This window comes from Eulemur rufifrons, unplaced genomic scaffold (genome assembly GCF_041146395.1).
Source record: "Eulemur rufifrons isolate Redbay unplaced genomic scaffold, OSU_ERuf_1 scaffold_107, whole genome shotgun sequence".
In the NCBI taxonomy this organism is placed as follows: domain Eukaryota; kingdom Metazoa; phylum Chordata; class Mammalia; order Primates; family Lemuridae; genus Eulemur; species Eulemur rufifrons.
In genome coordinates, this window is record NW_027182889.1 from 710,211 (window position 1) to 726,307 (window position 16,097).

General features: G+C 48.4%; 1 protein-coding gene across 1 annotated transcript; it reads right to left on the reverse strand.

Moving 5' to 3' along the window:
- Positions 1 to 3,210: 3,210 nt before the first annotated feature.
- LOC138379626 (receptor-transporting protein 5-like) lies at positions 3,211 to 14,785 on the reverse strand. Its single transcript, XM_069464760.1, has 2 exons — positions 14,718 to 14,785; positions 3,211 to 4,240 (listed from the first exon to the last, which is right to left on the reverse strand). The coding sequence occupies exon 2, from the start codon at positions 4,221 to 4,223 to the stop codon at positions 3,477 to 3,479; it is 747 nt and encodes a 248-aa protein (XP_069320861.1). The 5' UTR covers positions 4,224 to 4,240; positions 14,718 to 14,785; the 3' UTR covers positions 3,211 to 3,476.
- Between the last annotated feature and the right edge of the window lie 1,312 nt (positions 14,786 to 16,097).

Below are 16,097 nucleotides of genomic sequence, written 5' to 3' on the forward strand. Positions count from 1 at the left end.
TTTTTTCAATGTCACAGTCAGAATCGTTTTGTCATTCACTGGCTTCAGGCCCGGCACTTCCAGCTGGCATTTGCAATGCGAAAACTGTTCGTGCCCCAGACCCCTGTGACTCCTCCCCGGGATCGCATATATGTCCCAGAAGTCGGGACACGTGACAGTGTCCCAGTCTAGCGGCCAGTACTCCACCAAAGGACCCGCCAAACTCTGCCTGTGGTCAAAGGGACAGAGAGAGCCAGGTGCTGGTGTCAGGGCATCCTTCCAGCTGCTCAGGCCACAGACTTTGGCGTCATCCTTGGTCCCTCTCACACTCTCATTTTCACTTCCAATCTGCCAAGAAAGCTCGTTGGTTCCACTTCCAAAATACATCAGACTAGTTCTCACCTGCGTTACTTCCAGCATCTCAATGATACCTCAGTGACCTACTAAACCGCAGGGACTCCCTGCCCATCATCTACTCTGTTTACTGTCAAAACAGCCGGAATATCCTCTCACAAGGAAATGTCACTTCGCGTTGATACTTAGCCTGAGCCAGGTATTTAAAATTGCAACCGCCAGACACCAATTCTCAATCCTTCCTACTTCATTCTTTTTCTTTTCTTCCCGTGACACTTCACACCTGGTAGCGATCTCTATGGTCAACTTTCCGGATCTACGGTTAGGCATTCACAGATTCAACTCACCGCAGATCAAAAAAAATTAAATAACACAAGAAATACAGTATAACAACTATTTATATAGCATTTACGTTGTATTTGGTATTGTAAGTAATGTAGAGATCATTTGAAGTATACAGGAGGATATATATAAGTTATGCGCAAATATTATGCCATTTTATATTAGGGACTTGAGCAACCACAGATTTTGGTATTGGTGGGGATCCTGGAACCAATCCCCTAAAGATTCTGAGGTATGACTGTATTTATTTTACATGTTTACCTTTTAGTGTCTCTCTGGTCTTCGCCGGTAGAAGCTGGGATTTTTGTCTGTTTTGTTCAACTGATGTACCCAAGTGCCTAGAATAAATGAAAAATTTTTAAATTCCCTGAGATAATAAAAAGTGTAAAGCAACAAAAAAATGATCCGTTTTGTATTTTAAATTTCCTCTTGGTTTCAATTTCTATTAGTTAATTTGGTCAATATTATATTCATAACACTCTCCTTACATATTTAATTTAGCCTTTAAGATTTAAAACAAAGCAAGTTAAAGCCACAGACAGTTTGGATTTTTGTTTGTTTGTTTGTTTCTCTCTGTCTTTGAGACAGGGTCTTGCTCTGTCACCTGGGCTAGAGTGCAGTGGCGTCATACTAGCTCTCTGCAACCTCCAACTCCTGGGCTCCAGGGATCCTCCTGCCTCAGCCTCCTGAGTAGCTGGGACTACAGGCACACGCCACCACACCTGGCTAATTTTTCTTTCTAGTTTTTGTCGAGACTGGGTCTCACTCTTGCTCAGGTTGGTCTCGAACTCCTGACCTCAAGCGATCCTCCTGCCTCGGCCTCCTAGAGTGCTAAGATTACAGGCATGAGCCACCATACCATGTCCCGTCGCCGCCTCCCACTTCCCTCCCTTGTCCGCCCCGGCCCCGCCCCCTCCCTGTCCACCCCTCCCCAGCCCCGCGCCGAAGCTCCGCTGTTCCCCCCGCGGCCACACGGGGGCGCAGCCGGACAGCGGGCGAGGGCGGGGCGGGGCGGGGCGGGAGGACCGGGATGGGGAGAGGACGAGGAGGGGAGGGGAAGGGGCTGCCGGGGAGGCGGGGGTCTGGCGTGTGAAGGGGCAGATGGGGGATGGGCGGTCAGGTGGAGGATGGGGCGGGAGGCGGGCCCAGGAGGTCGGGCCTCGCGCGAAACTTGGGGGGAAGCCCTGAGGGGTCCCCGGGAGCGGAGCTTTCAGCCCGCGGCCTTACCCTCCCAGGGCTGGGGGGTGCGCTGGGCCCCACGGCCCCCTGGAAGGGGTGCGGGGTCTCGGGAGCTCCTGCCAAGGCTGCTCCGCCCCGGGCCGCGGGCAGAGGGTCCCAGAGCCCGGCGTGCAGCTGTGGGCGCCGGGCCCACCTGGGAAAGCCCAGGCAGCGCTGGGAAGCGGGAGGCGGGGCCTTTCCCTCCTCCGTGTTTAAGGCTTCAGGTGGCCCTGTGGCCTGGCGGGCCGCGGAAGGCGGAGGAGGTGGGTGCTGTGGCCCCTGCCGGGCACCAGGAGCTCCTCCCAGGCCCAGCGCACGCCAGGCCCCCACCCCAGCGCCTGGCCAGGTGCAGATGGCGCGCTGCTGTCTGCCCAGCCGCATCCCGCTGGGTCCGTGGCTCAGGGCAGATTCCCGAACCTACCCCAGGATGAGGGCAGCTGCTGCCACACTGCACTGGCTGGTGAGAGGGCGGGGCCGTAGGCTCCTTCCTTGGGACCCTCTCCAGCCCGTCTGCCCAGTGCACGCCCGGTGAGGGATGCAACCCGGTGTCTCCCTCAGTGCCCCGTAAGCAGGGCCGGCCCCGTTGAGCTGGCACGGCGTCTCCGTCTGGGCCACCCCCTCCCCGCTACGACTCAGCACACACACCTGTGCGGTTCAGGCCAGCCCAACAGGGAGAATCTTCTCTGCTCTTGACAAAGGATGAAGGTTTCCCTCTGCAGAGCGAGGCTTCCCAAGTCCCTCAGCAGACCTCAAGGTCACCCACATCTCGGACCCAAGGTCTGAGCCTTGGGGCCGGCCCTGCCCCGGGAGGGAAGGGACAGGGTGACAGGCCACGGCTGTGGCTCCGGTCAGGCCCCTGCCTGGCTGAGACAGTATGTTTCCCCACAGCTCCCTGCTCCTCGGAGATGGAAACTGGGCTCTTATAAATGTGTCCTCTGCACTGTGTGGCATTTCTGAAACCCAGACGTCTCTGGGCCCTCCTGCGGCTCCTTCCCCGAAAGCTGGAGGGAGCAGGGAAAGGCTTACCAACCACATCTCGGCTCGGGATCTTAATCATTCCCAGAGCGGGGCAGGTGGCCTGTCCCGGATAACCGGATAACCGCATGGGTCAACACAGAAAGGATGTTAACTTGCACCTGCCAGCCAGAGCCTCCTGTCCCGTCCCAGGACGTACACGTGACCAGGAATTCAGGACTCCCCAAGGGGAAGCCCTCTTGGGAGGAAGGAGTGCTGGGCGCGGGGCGGGGGGCTCCCTGCAAGGACTGAGGGAAGATGCACCAGAGACGGGGAGGATGAGCCCATGACGCTCCTCCCAGCTCAGGCGGCGGCCGCAGTCCCCTTGGATGGAGAGCTACACACTTGGTTCTGTTTTGTTTTATTGGGGTTACACACACAGAAAAGCTCTCGGAACACACAGGTGCAGCTCAAAGGACAATCACAACAGACACCCACAAAGCCACCATAAGGCAAGAGGTGGGAGGAGGGGGCTGGGGCCCGGGCTTGCTGGCGGGGTGGGGGCGCTCAGAGGTGGCTTGGCTCAGCAGCACCTGCTGGGGGGCAGAGGGCAGGCACAGCTGGAGGTGTCACACCTGCCGGGAGAAGATGCTGGGATTCAGTCTGCACATGCACAGCAGCCAGAGGACACAGAGGGTCGTGGAAACCCAGATCCACACGTCTTCGTAGGGCTCAGCACGTGGCCTTCGGCAGGCGCGGCCAGAGCGGAGGTCTGCCTCTCTGCGGCTGCCACGGCTGGCCTTGCCGAGCCCGGACCTCAGCCGTCCCTTCCCGTAATAGCTGTAGGTGAGCAAGCCATGGTTTTGGGGGCCGTGGGCCATGTGGCCGGGGCCCTCGCGAATTACATCCAGGACTGAGAAGGGGATGGTGATGGAGCCCTCACTGACGCGGACGGGGCCGTGGGCACTGGCTGGAGGGCGGGACTCGTGGCCCACAGGGCCCTGGCTGCCATCTTCCTTCTCTCTGCCTTCGGTGATGTCAATGAAAGAGTCTGCCTCTGATGTCATCAGGAAAGGACCAGGCGGCCAGGGAGCCAATATCCTTGGAAGTGAGGCCGCTGGCGTTGGTCTCTGTACAGGGGTCATGACCAGCAGTGACGAGGCCCTGGTGGCCACCCTCCTTCCCGTTGCTTTGGGCAACACCAGCAAAGGCATCTGCGTCCTCAGTAAAGGTGGAGGGGAGTGTGACCGAGTGCTCCCCGCTGGCCGTGGGGCTGTCCACAGCAGTCTCCGGGAGGGGGGGGGTGTTTCCTCCGCTGGCAGGGCCCTGGCGGCCACCCTCCTGCCCTTGGCCCTCTGTGCAGCAGGTGAAGGCATCCTTGTCCCCAGTGGCCCTGGCAAAGGACAGGGGGAAGGTGAGGGAGCTCTCCCCATCGGGCCCGAGGCTGACAACGTAGGACCCTGTCGGCAGGGCTGTTGGCAGGACTCCGAGGCCGTGGCTGCAGGAGACGGGGCCATGGCCTCTGGCCAGACCGACAGGGCGGGAGGAGGTGCCCCCGGCTTTGAAGAGGAAGCCCCGGAGCTCGAAGGTCGTCTTGACTTCACTGAGGCGGCCTCTGCCCCGGAAGATGGGGTCTCTGACATCCACCGCCATGCCTTTGCCCTTGGGCGCGGCTGTGGAACCCTTGCCAAGGACGCACGGCCCCCCCACCCCCCCCACCCCCCGGCTGCCAGCTGCAGGGAGGGAGCTAGCCGTGGGCGACCAGCCCCCGGTCCACGTCCGTGTCCACCAGGGAGAAGGGGACAGCGACGATGCCGTCGCCCTCGCTTAGGAAGTCGTGGGTCTCAGAGAGGGGGCTCTGGAACTGGCACACAGAGAGCGAGATGGTGACGAGGCCCCTGGCGCACTCGCACTGGGCTGTGGGGCTGCTGCTGGGCGTGGGCGGGGCCGTGGCCCTGGCGACGCAGGCACCTCACCAACTCCAGCACACCACTGGCTCCACGGAACACGCTGAGGATCAGAGCAGTTCCCAAACTGTCCCACCCTCTTCTACAACCAGGCTTTTGTCTGATTGATCCAGTTGCTGTCTTCCCCAGGTTAGAAGAAATATGCTGTTGACAGTTTAAAATACTAGTACAGTAAAGTCATTCATAACAAAGAACAAATGAGACCGGTACCTGGTTTCATCCATTCAACACTTTACTGCACACCTGTTTGGTGCCAGGTAGCATTCTGGGCATTGTGGACAGCAGGGAACAAGACAAAGGAGGTCCCTGCTCTCATAAGAAATATACATAAAAATACATAATTTCAAGGACTGAGAAATGCCATGAAGAAATTAAAACAGTAATGGGGAAGCTATTTTAAACTGCGTGGTGAGTTAGGTGATATTTAAGCTGAGACCTTAAAGTTAAGGGGCCAGGCTCAAGATCTGGGAATGACCATTCAGACAAAGGCAATGACTAGTGTAAAAGTCCTAAGGCAAGACCAAGCATGGCATGTTTCAAAAATTGAACAGACTATCTTGGGTAGAGTCTAATGAGCAAAGGTGAGAATGTCTGAGAGGTCGTCAGAGGCAAGATCTCCTGAGCCCAGGAATTCGAGACCAGCCTGGGCAACACAGCAAGACCCCATCTCTAAAAAAAATTCTGCTCAGCTGGGCACGGTGGTACACGCCTGTGGTCCCAGCTACTCAAGAAGCAATGGCAGGAGATTGCCAATGTAAAAACCTCCAACAGAAGTCTCCTAGATTTAGGGAGGGATTTTCAGTGTACAAAAATGTATTGGAATGCCTGTCCTCTTGGTACCGTGCCGCCTGTTTAGTCCCCCCTTAAAAAAGGAGAGGAGTATAAGTACATTTATCGTTTTGCACGGTAAACTAGCAGCTAGCCACAGCAATCCCAGGAGTTATGATCACACCACTACACTCCAGCCTGGGCAACAGAGCAAAACCGTGTCTCTTTAAAAAAAAAAAAAAGAAAAAACAGAAAACCGTGACTATAGCTGAAATAAACTTAGTGGTAGGACTACACACCAGCTCAGAAATAAGGATCTTATTAACCCAAGATGGTTACTTCATACGTGAAATGCTAACATATGAATCCAAGTACGTCAATGTGGAATTCTGATGAAGATGACCCAATTAGTCTATAAAATAGATTCACTATGTTGTTCAGGCTAGGATTATTTCAGAACCATAGGAAAACACTGCTTGTGTGTCATCCAAAATCATCTTATTTGGTATGTAAATAGACTTTTTAAGAATTATAAAGGTCATGTTTATGTTAACGTGAAAGAAAACTATAATACCAAATCTGATTTTTGTTCAAATTAGTAATTAGGAGTTAAAGTAAAATATAGCATATCAGTCTAAATTACATGTTCATATTACGAAAACTGTAAAGAAATATGAACACACATACACACCCACACTCCCTGTAGCCATGAAAACCAAGTCTACATTATGGCCACATACAAGTCCCACCAGTCAATAAAGACAAATTTTTGTATATTGCACAAAAAAAGGAAACTCTGTAGACTGGTTTGAGGAGAATTTACACTTGCACATAAAATTATTTATTCATTCAGGAACTACCAACTACTCATTTCCACAATTTATCTAAAAGATTTTTTTTTTTTTTTTTTTTTAATCAACCAACAGGAAATGAGACCTACAGCTCAGGGGGAAAATGGCTAAAAGAAAAAAAATCTTGTCTCAGCAGAATGAAATACTAAGAATCTGCATGTTATTAATTCCCCTTGCGCTCTCATTTCCCAACTAAATATCAGTTAAACTCCATTTTTAGACTATGCATTTAAGTCTGTACGAGCATTTTTCTTTTTTTTTTTTCCTTTAAGAGCACAAATAAGCATATGCATTTAATACTACTCAATAAACTTGTGATTATCTTAGCTAGCTGGTAGTTTTCCGTGCAAAACAATAAATGTACTTACATTCCTCTCCTTTTTTAAGGGGGGACTAAATAGGCGGCACGGTGCCAAGAGGACAGGCATACCAATACATTTTTGTACACTGAAAATCCCTCCCCAAAACTATGAGACTTCTATTGGAGGTTTCTACAAAAAAAAAAAAATAAAAATAAAAACTGCTAAGAATACCATTAGGCTTTCTCAGTAATTTCTCCTCTTTTCTAACAAAAAGAGTCGAGCAAAACACAGGAGAACAATGAAGTTTTGGCTCCTGATCTCACCTGAGCCTACATCCCTGATAAAAAGAAGGGTACAGTATAGTCCAACTGGAAGTGTCTAGTCCATGAAAATCACCAACACTCAGAACTCAAGAAATGTAACTGGAAAGAAATATGGGGCAAGCCCAAAATAAATTTTTTACATGTTGTCACCCTATTTCCAAACCAGGTTTTCCTCTTCTTTATTTCATTTGCCTTAGCTCTCTTCATTCCTTTCCTACCTCCTCTGTCCCTTACCATTTCACTGTGTATTTTCACTTCCCATACACAAAAGTTGACTGGAAACTTACTTTATATTCTTGTATCTAAAGCTGTTTCTACTTCATTCTTATAGGACTATACCGTTTAGGGGAAGTTCAAATACTTTTGTTATAGAAACATGCACATAGGGCTGTAACCAGAATCAGGAGTAACAAGACAAGCAGCCATTCGTTCAGGAACTCTGAGTGCCCATCGTGAGCCAGCCACCGTCCTGGGGACTCTGCAGTGAATATATAAAACAATCCTCTATCCCTGAGGGCACGAAAGCAAGACTGTGCTTGGCAGGTTCAAGAAACCTGGAGGATGCCTGGGGGCCAGAGTAGAGGAAGCCAAGGAGAAACCTGATTGTGTAGGACACAAAACCAGAGAGGGAGGAGGTACAGATCAACGGAGGCTCTTATAGGCACAGTAAATATTCTGGCTTTCACTTTCAGAAAGCCACGGAACGGTTTGAACACAGGAGTGAAATAATCAGACTTTCACGTTAAAAGGATCACCCTGGTTGCTGCGTTGAGAATAGAAAAGTACAGAAGCAGCGGGGAGACGAGTGACTATGAAAATAACACAAGCAAGAGGTTACGGTTGCCTACAGGGGTGGCAGCAAATTGTGGTTCCATGTATAGTTAAGGCAGCCTTTAAAGTAGATAACGAATGTACTTTCCTGATAATTATTTGAATTAGATGGGGGAGTATCAGAAGGAAAAGAGTCAAGACGTCTATGTGGTTTGGGGCCAGAGAAACTGAAAGAGGGAGTGGACATTTAAAAGATGAGGAAGACTGGAATGGAAACAATTATTGGAATGGGTGGGAGAGAAGAAGGAGGCGACGAGTTGTTCAGTTGTGACATGTTAAATTTGGGATCTAGATGTCTAGTGAAACTAGACATCTAGCTGAAAATGTTGAGTACGCAGATGAACATACAAGTCTGGAGATGAGGAAAGAAATTCAGACCAAAGATAAAATTTTTAGTTAGAAATATATAATTCTAGCTAGATGAGATGAGATCACAAGGGACTAAATAGAAATACAGAAGACGTCTAAACATATATCCCTGGAACACTGCCTCGTTTTTTAGAAGTTGGAGTGATGAAAAGGAACGAGCAAAAGAAACTGAAAATAAACAGTAATATCCCAGAAGCAAAGGGAAGAAGGTTTCAAAGAATAGAACATTATCAACCACATCAAATGCTGTGACTGCTGCTATCTTCACTGATATTGGAATTCACCAAAGAGGTCACTAGTAACCTCAAAAAAGAGCTGCTATAGTAGAATGGAAGAGAAAAAAAAATAAAAAAATAAAAAAAAAAAAACCACCTCACTGTAGTGGATCCAAGAGAGAGAGGGAGTACTGAAGACCACAAATGTCAACTTTTCTGGAGAGTAGTAACGAAAGAAAGATGCAGTGTGGAACAAGGTTTTTTAAAGATGGGAGATTTCAGTATCTATATGCTGCATATATATCTATATGCTGACAGGAATGATCAGGTAAAAACAGGACAGTGACGCATCTCGTTGGCATGCACGAGGGGATGGACACGGAAGCCAGGCAGTGTCCTTGACGGGAGGAAGGCAGAGAACGCCAGGGCAGCCGTGCAGACCGGGGTGAAGAACAGCAGGAAATGTAACGAGCATGGGCAGAGGCCTGAGGGACATGGAAACGCTTTCTCATCGCTTTCATTTTTCACACAGGGGAAACACGTTATCAGATGAAAATGCAGAAAAGGGTAGAGGTTTGAGGAGAGAGGTGTAAAATAGTCCTTTAGGGGAATGCTAAAGTGATTCAACCAGGGAAATGTCCTGGGATTACGCCACTGTCAGCAACACAAAGGGCCTTCCTGAGGTCAGCGGTCAGGCACTGAACGGGAGACCTGGGTCAGCATGGCTGTGTTTTCCTCGGAGCACGGTCAACTGCCCAGGTGCAGGCTGAACCGGACGGAGAACTGCATGTAAACGGTGTGGGGTGGAGGGCTGGCCAGGAGAGTGCAACGGAGGAGCGCCCTACATGGAACTGAGGGCGCATGAAAGGGAGAGATTATAATAGTGGCCCATGGCTTCAAGGCAGGGAAAATATTCAAGTAAAGATGTGCAGGAAGGGGGACAGTACAGAGGTGGCAGAAGCAATGGAGTGCAGGTCCTCAAACGGACAGAAGTACTGTCACGGGGGGGTTACAGTTGTCCCACGGGGGTTTGGTTCATGGAACCCCACCATACCAAAATCCCCAGATGCTCAAGTACCAGATATAAAATGGGTAGGTGTCTGCATATAACCTATACATATCCATAGACTTTAAAGCATCTCTAGATTACTTATATGTAAATGCCATTAAGTAGCTGTTGTCCTGTAGTTTTTAAATTTGCCTTTTTTTTAGAGACAGGGTTCAGCGTTTTTGATCCACAGTTGGTTGAATCCTCACATGTGGAACCCACAGACACGGAGGGTCTACTGTATCTGACAGAAGTTGGAAATAGAGGATGCGGAGGCCCCAGTGGAATTATGCCGAATGAAACATCCTTAGTAAAGTACGGGCAGTTCTGGTTAAAATGTTATAGAACCACCTTAAACACTAAAGCACAACGTCACCCTGGGCAAAGTGGGCCCGCAGATGAGGAAAGCTGGGAAGCGAAATTAAAGATAGAGAATTATTTCACAGGAATTGTAGCTGGGGGTCCCAGACATAGAATTCTCCAGAAAACTATTTCCAGCAGTCCTAGGGCGTCCGCTTTGAACAACCTGTCCAACCCAGGAGGCAAAAATGCCAGATCACAATCACATCAGCTAAAATAAACCATACCTTTCCCCTCGATCCCTTTCCCCCACTGAGGTGGACCCTGAGCAGGCGAGGATGTCATACTGAAGAGAATCTGGCAAAGTAAAAAGAGAAATCAAGTAGGAATCTTCCTCCAAAGCAGGCTTCTAGGTCTGAAACAGTGGGAACCAAAGAAGAGTTCAGAATTGTGTGAGCGTCCCAACACTGATTATACTGAACTGCACCTCCTAATGACTAAAATAAGATTACGAATGACAAGTGACCCCAAGAGTTTTTATTACCTGGACGTTACTGGAAAAGTTATCTGATCTTACTAAGAGCTCATCCAGAGGTAGAGACTGAATCTATAGAGGGTCTGAAGGCACAGTGAAAACTGTTTTCTGCTTAGCCTTACCAAGTCCCATCCACTGACCATACTAGCTCCACAGATACCCATAAATTCCCACTACGTGTCAGGTATAAAATATACACAATGCTAGATGTAGCAGAAATTCATTTTTGCTTCACTAAGCAAAAAGTGAAAGCAAATTATTACGTCAAATAAAACAACAGTCATTTTAGGTTTGAGTACAAGTACAAAATTTGATCATGGAAGATGTCATAAGAAATCTTAGCATGAGTTTCTAAGCGGGCAAGCAACAAAACAGGGATATCAGGGCTCACCATTTAGTCATTTTCAAAGTCACCTCTATTTAATCCGGACTCATCTAATGCATTCTAGGAAAAGGAGTGAGTACGTGTTACTATAATTTTGACTGAAATGCATTTGCGGGCATTTTATAGTGTCAAGATAAAGACAATAAACACAATTTATTACCAAGTCTTTTTGGCATTTCAATTCAGAAACCCCATTTGGATGCAGTCACAGAGCAGTCTCAACGAAATTCTAGTCCATTCATAATTTGATAGTATTACAGAAAGAGTCAAGCATACTTAAGCTTTGAACTGAGGCAGCAAGTCAATATTTAATATGCTAAATTCCAAGTTTTTCCAGGAAGTATGAAAAAAAAAATCAGAAAAAATGCTATCACCTAACTAGCAAGCAAGCATTAAGGATAAGCACGTTTTACTCAGTTCCTCTCAAGAATACACAGGGAACCTACAATGCCCCCCATTCTGACACATTACTAACATTTAACATTCAATAAAATGTTAAAATATTTGTTTCATAAAAACGGAGATAAAAAAAAACACTAAAACAGGCCAGGTGGGGTGGCCAGTACCTGTAATCCCAGCAGTTTCGGACGCAGAGGCTAGGAGTTCCAGACCAGCCTCGGCAACGTAGCAACACCTCGTCTCTACCAAAACTTTGAAAATTACCCGGGCATGGCAGTGCAAGCTTATTATCCCAGCTACTCGGGAGGCTGAGGTAGGAGGATCACTTGAGCCCAGGTGTCTGAGGTTGCAGTGAGTGATAGTCATGCCACCGCACTCCAGCACGGGTGACAGAGTGAGACCCTGTCTCTAAAATTTAAAAAAAAACACAACACTACAATATATCAAAACCAATAAGCATGTTTCATTGTGAGTGAAAAATCTTATAAAACCTTAAAAACAATCCCAGATTCATCCTAAAACAGATGAGAAACCTAAAGATTTTCATGATTTTTAAAAAGACAACTGGGAATTAAAAACATAATAGCAACCTATACTAGACAATAAACGTGAAAAATCTTTATATAAGCATTTAAATAAAAATTTTAAAATTCAAAAATGTTTTCTACAAATGCTAATTAATAAACTCTCACAATCTACACAGGCAAACATGGGCACAGCTGCAAATGCCTTGTTAGCATCATTGTTAATCACTTGATTAATTGCATCTGAGAGAAAAGAAATTCCTTCTAGATCACTCTGAAGGGTCTTACAAAAAAATCAACCAACCCCCCCCCAGCAGACACATCTACCTCGATGAAGAAAACACCAACATTTCAAATATTCCGACAATCACAAAATAGGATAATCCTGGAATTTACTCAGCCTCAAAACATTATGAACTACTCCAACACAGGAATAATACCTTAAAAACATTTACAGTGTTTTCTAAAGTACAAAAAATATTCATTACGAATCCTGATTTCTTGGAAAAATTATTTGAACATGTCTCAATGCTGTTCATTGTCAAGAATTTTGATGATGTGCTTATCCAAAAAAAAAAAAAAAAAAAAAAAAATGCCAGGCACTTTTTATTTAACATATGACAGCCTGCTTCCATTGTTCTTTATCATCGCTATTGGATTTCTTATCAACACCAGACTGAGAGTGGTAAATTGTCAAGAAATACACATTTCTTCCTCCAAGAAATACACATTTAAAGAAAAACTATCACAACTCTCTACCACGAAAATTTGAGGGATTCCTTCCCTTACTATTCCTAGGAACAACAATCACAAAGAGCTAATAGCCAGCAAGTCTAAAATCTAAAACTTCTACTTGAACGTATACATTATTTTCAACAAAGTAGGAACTACTATAAGCATTGACAAGTCAAAAGGGTCCACCAAAATTCAAAAGCTAGCTGCAAAAAAAATTAGTGATCTACATTATTTTGTAAAGATCAAGATTGGCTTTGGAGTACATTAACTCAGACTTCTGAAGAGGCCAAATATTGTTTTTAAACATATATAAATAAGATAAAAATAGGCAATGCATCCTAAGAATAAATGCAATACTAAAAATTTCATCTTCTTTTTAATAAGCGGTTTCATCAGTTGTAAAACTACAGGTAAAGTCCATATATGGAACCACAAATTATTACTAACAATCCTTCCTATTTCAGCACTACCAAGTTAATACTGTATTTGTCTGTAAATAGTAAAGGAAAGGACAAAATAAATTCCTGAAATGGTGCTTTACCTAAAAACGTTTCTTATGGAAAAAGAATCCAATGTTTATCATCAGTGATTTTTAAAAATAGAAACTATTGCTGTCGCAAAGATTATTTACAGAACACAGAACCAGAAGTCCATGACCTTTCGATAAATACACTGTACTAAAATCTTCTTGTAAGAGAGAGATAATAAAAACACCAGTCTGCTAAATCTCTTCCTCCCTTCTTTTTAAAATGTAGACAGATTTCACTAAACTGACAATATGAAAGTGGAACCCAGTAATCTTAGCCCTCTTAAGTTACTTATTAACTTTTCAATAGACTGTTATGAATTTACAGTTCCTGCAGTTCACCTGCCACCTTTCCCAATTTAAAGCAGACACTAGGGGTTGAAGACAGTCTCCACTTGCAACTTCAATTATAAGAAAGAACTTTATGCTCGTTTTAAAAAGGGATTATTGTGAGTTTTGTTCGGCCCCAGGAACACCACTCAACACAGATCTCAGCACATAGTAGATGTTTAATGAATACCTGTTGAGTAAATGGTAATGTTGAATTGTATTAGTGCAACATTAGTTTTTTTTCCTCCTTCCATTTACAGTTCTCCCTTGTTGGAAATGAAACTCAAGACCATAGCAGTCTCTCAAAAACACATAAACAACTTTATTCACAATGAAAAATAAAGCTGGGTCTCAAAATACAATCCCAGCGCCATCTTTATGTTCTCCATTATTTTTAAAGAAAATGAGAAATACAGCCTGTTTTTAAGAAATAGATAATGGATACCAACTTTCCTCAAAATAAAAAATTCACCTTTCAAACTTACTTTCTATGTTAGTAGTACTGAGAGTAACAACTGATGGTTCCAAAGTAGGCACAGATTGGGTAAAAATCCAAAACAAGCATATGAACAAAACTACGTGTTTTTTGCCAACGTTTTTTCCTTAATCTTAGGCAAAAGGGTATGTGCCTAAATTTTACTAGATGTGAGACCAGCTTTGTCTGATGCTTCCAGATTCATTCGTTCAACAAATATTTTAATGAGCATCTACTGTATTCCAAGCCCTTTAACGTTTGCGTTTGCAAACTGCACACCACCACCGAACTCCTCTACGAAGCCTTATCGTTTAAAAGAATTGCAAGGTAATAAGGAATCTCAACACCGTTTCTTGCACGCATGAAGTCAGTGGATTGGGGCGCTTTTTCAGCCGTCAAAGCGGCATCAGCGAGCCGCTGCCGACCACACCCGGGACCCAAAATCACAACCAGGAGCCACAGCTGGTGAAACCACCTGTGAGAGTCGTCCGCGCTCCTCCTCCGAGGAGGCGGCCGGGACTTTCGCTCCGAGCCCAGCGAGCTCCGCTGCGGGACCGCGGGCGGGACGCGCCGGGCGCCTCGGGCGACAGTCCGGCTCCGGAGCCCGGGTCCCCGCCCCGCCAACCCTCACCTGGAGACCCCGGGACGTCCCCGCCCGCCCCTCGCGCCACCCTCGCGACCTCCAGACACGCCAAGTTGGGGGGAGGGGTCTGCGTTTCCGCTTTACCGCGGCGAGCGGTGGGCGCCTCAGTCGCCCGCCTGCCTGAATTCCGAGCTGAGCTCGGGTCCCTTCCTCAGAGGGAAGGGACGAAACCCAAAGGTCCTTGGGGAAGAGACCTCACCCCGAACCTGGAAACGGAGCCGCAGGCTCGGCCCGGAGCCCACGGGCCGCGCTCACGGCGGAGCCCTCAGGGACCGCGGTTCGGGGCTTCAGGCCGCCGCCCAAGGGCCCGAGAGGGCGAGGCGCGGGGCCGGCGCCGCACTCACCGTCACCTCTGTCTCGGCCGCCCGCTCCCGCAGCGCCGCTCTCTGGCCGGCTCCGCGGCTCCCGCCGCCCTCACGCCCGCAGCTGCGCTCCCGGCGCGCTCGCCCCGCCCAGACTCGTGCGCGGGCGCACCCGGAGGCGTCGCGCGCTCCCAGAGGGGCGGGGGGCGGGGCCTCATCAGGCAACCGCGGCGGCTGCTGTGCCGGCCCAGCCAGGCCCCGCCCAGCCAGGCCCCGCCCCGGCCAGGCCCCGCCTCAGCCAGGCCCCGCCTCGGGATGGGCGGGCGGCGCCACCCCCACCTTGGAGCCGCGCAGGCTGGGCGGCCGCTGCTGTGGGGAACCGACCGCCCGCAGCAGGGGGTGGAGCCTGCGCGGGAAAGCGCGCGCGGAAGATGGCGACCGAGCCTGGGCGGGAGCGCGCGGGAGCCTCTTCCCAGCCCGGCCCGCAGGCGGCTGCGGCTCGCGCCCGCCCGGCCACGGAGGGGCGGCGTCTGCGCGCGGTGTGGGCCGAGGCCGCGCCCTGAGGGGGAAGCGCGGTGCCGAGCTGGCGGGGGGCGAGGTGTCTGTCGGTCGCAGTTGAGACCTCGAGGTCCTGAAACCCTCCGACCATTGTTTTTTTCAATGTCACAGTCAGAATCGTTTTGTCATTCACTGGCTTCAGGCCTGGCACATCCAGCTGGCGTTTGCAATGGGAAAACTGTTCATGCCCCAGACCTCTGTGACTCCTCCCCCGGATCGCATACGTCCCAGAAGTCGGGACACGTGACAGTGTCCCAGTCTAGCGGCCAGCACTCCACCAAAGGACCCGCCAAACTCTGCCTGTGGTCAAAGGGACAGAGAGAGTCAGGTGCTGGTGTCAGGGCATCCTTCCAGCTGCTCAGGCCACAGACCTTGGCGTCATCCTTGGTCCCTCTCACACTCTCATTTTCACTTCCAATCTGCCAAGAAAGCTCGTTGGTTCCACTTCCAAAATATATCAGACTAGTTCTCACCTGCGTTACTTCCAGCATCTCAATTATACCTCAGTGACCTACTAAACCGCAGGGCCTCCCTGCCCATCATCTACTCTGTTTACTGTCCAAACAGCCGGAAATTCCTCTCACAAGGAATTGTCACTTCGCGTTGATACTTAGCCTGAGCCAGGTATTTAAAATTGCAACCGCCAGACACCAATTCTCGATCCTTCCTACTTCATTCTTTTTCTTTTCTTCCCATGACACTTCACACCTGGTAGCAATCTCTATGGTCAGCTTTCCGGATCTATGGTTAGGCATTCACAGATTCAACTAACCGCAGGTCAAAAATATTCAGGATAAAAAATTAAATAACACAAGAAATACAGTATAACAACTATTTATATAGCATTTACATTGTATTTGGTAT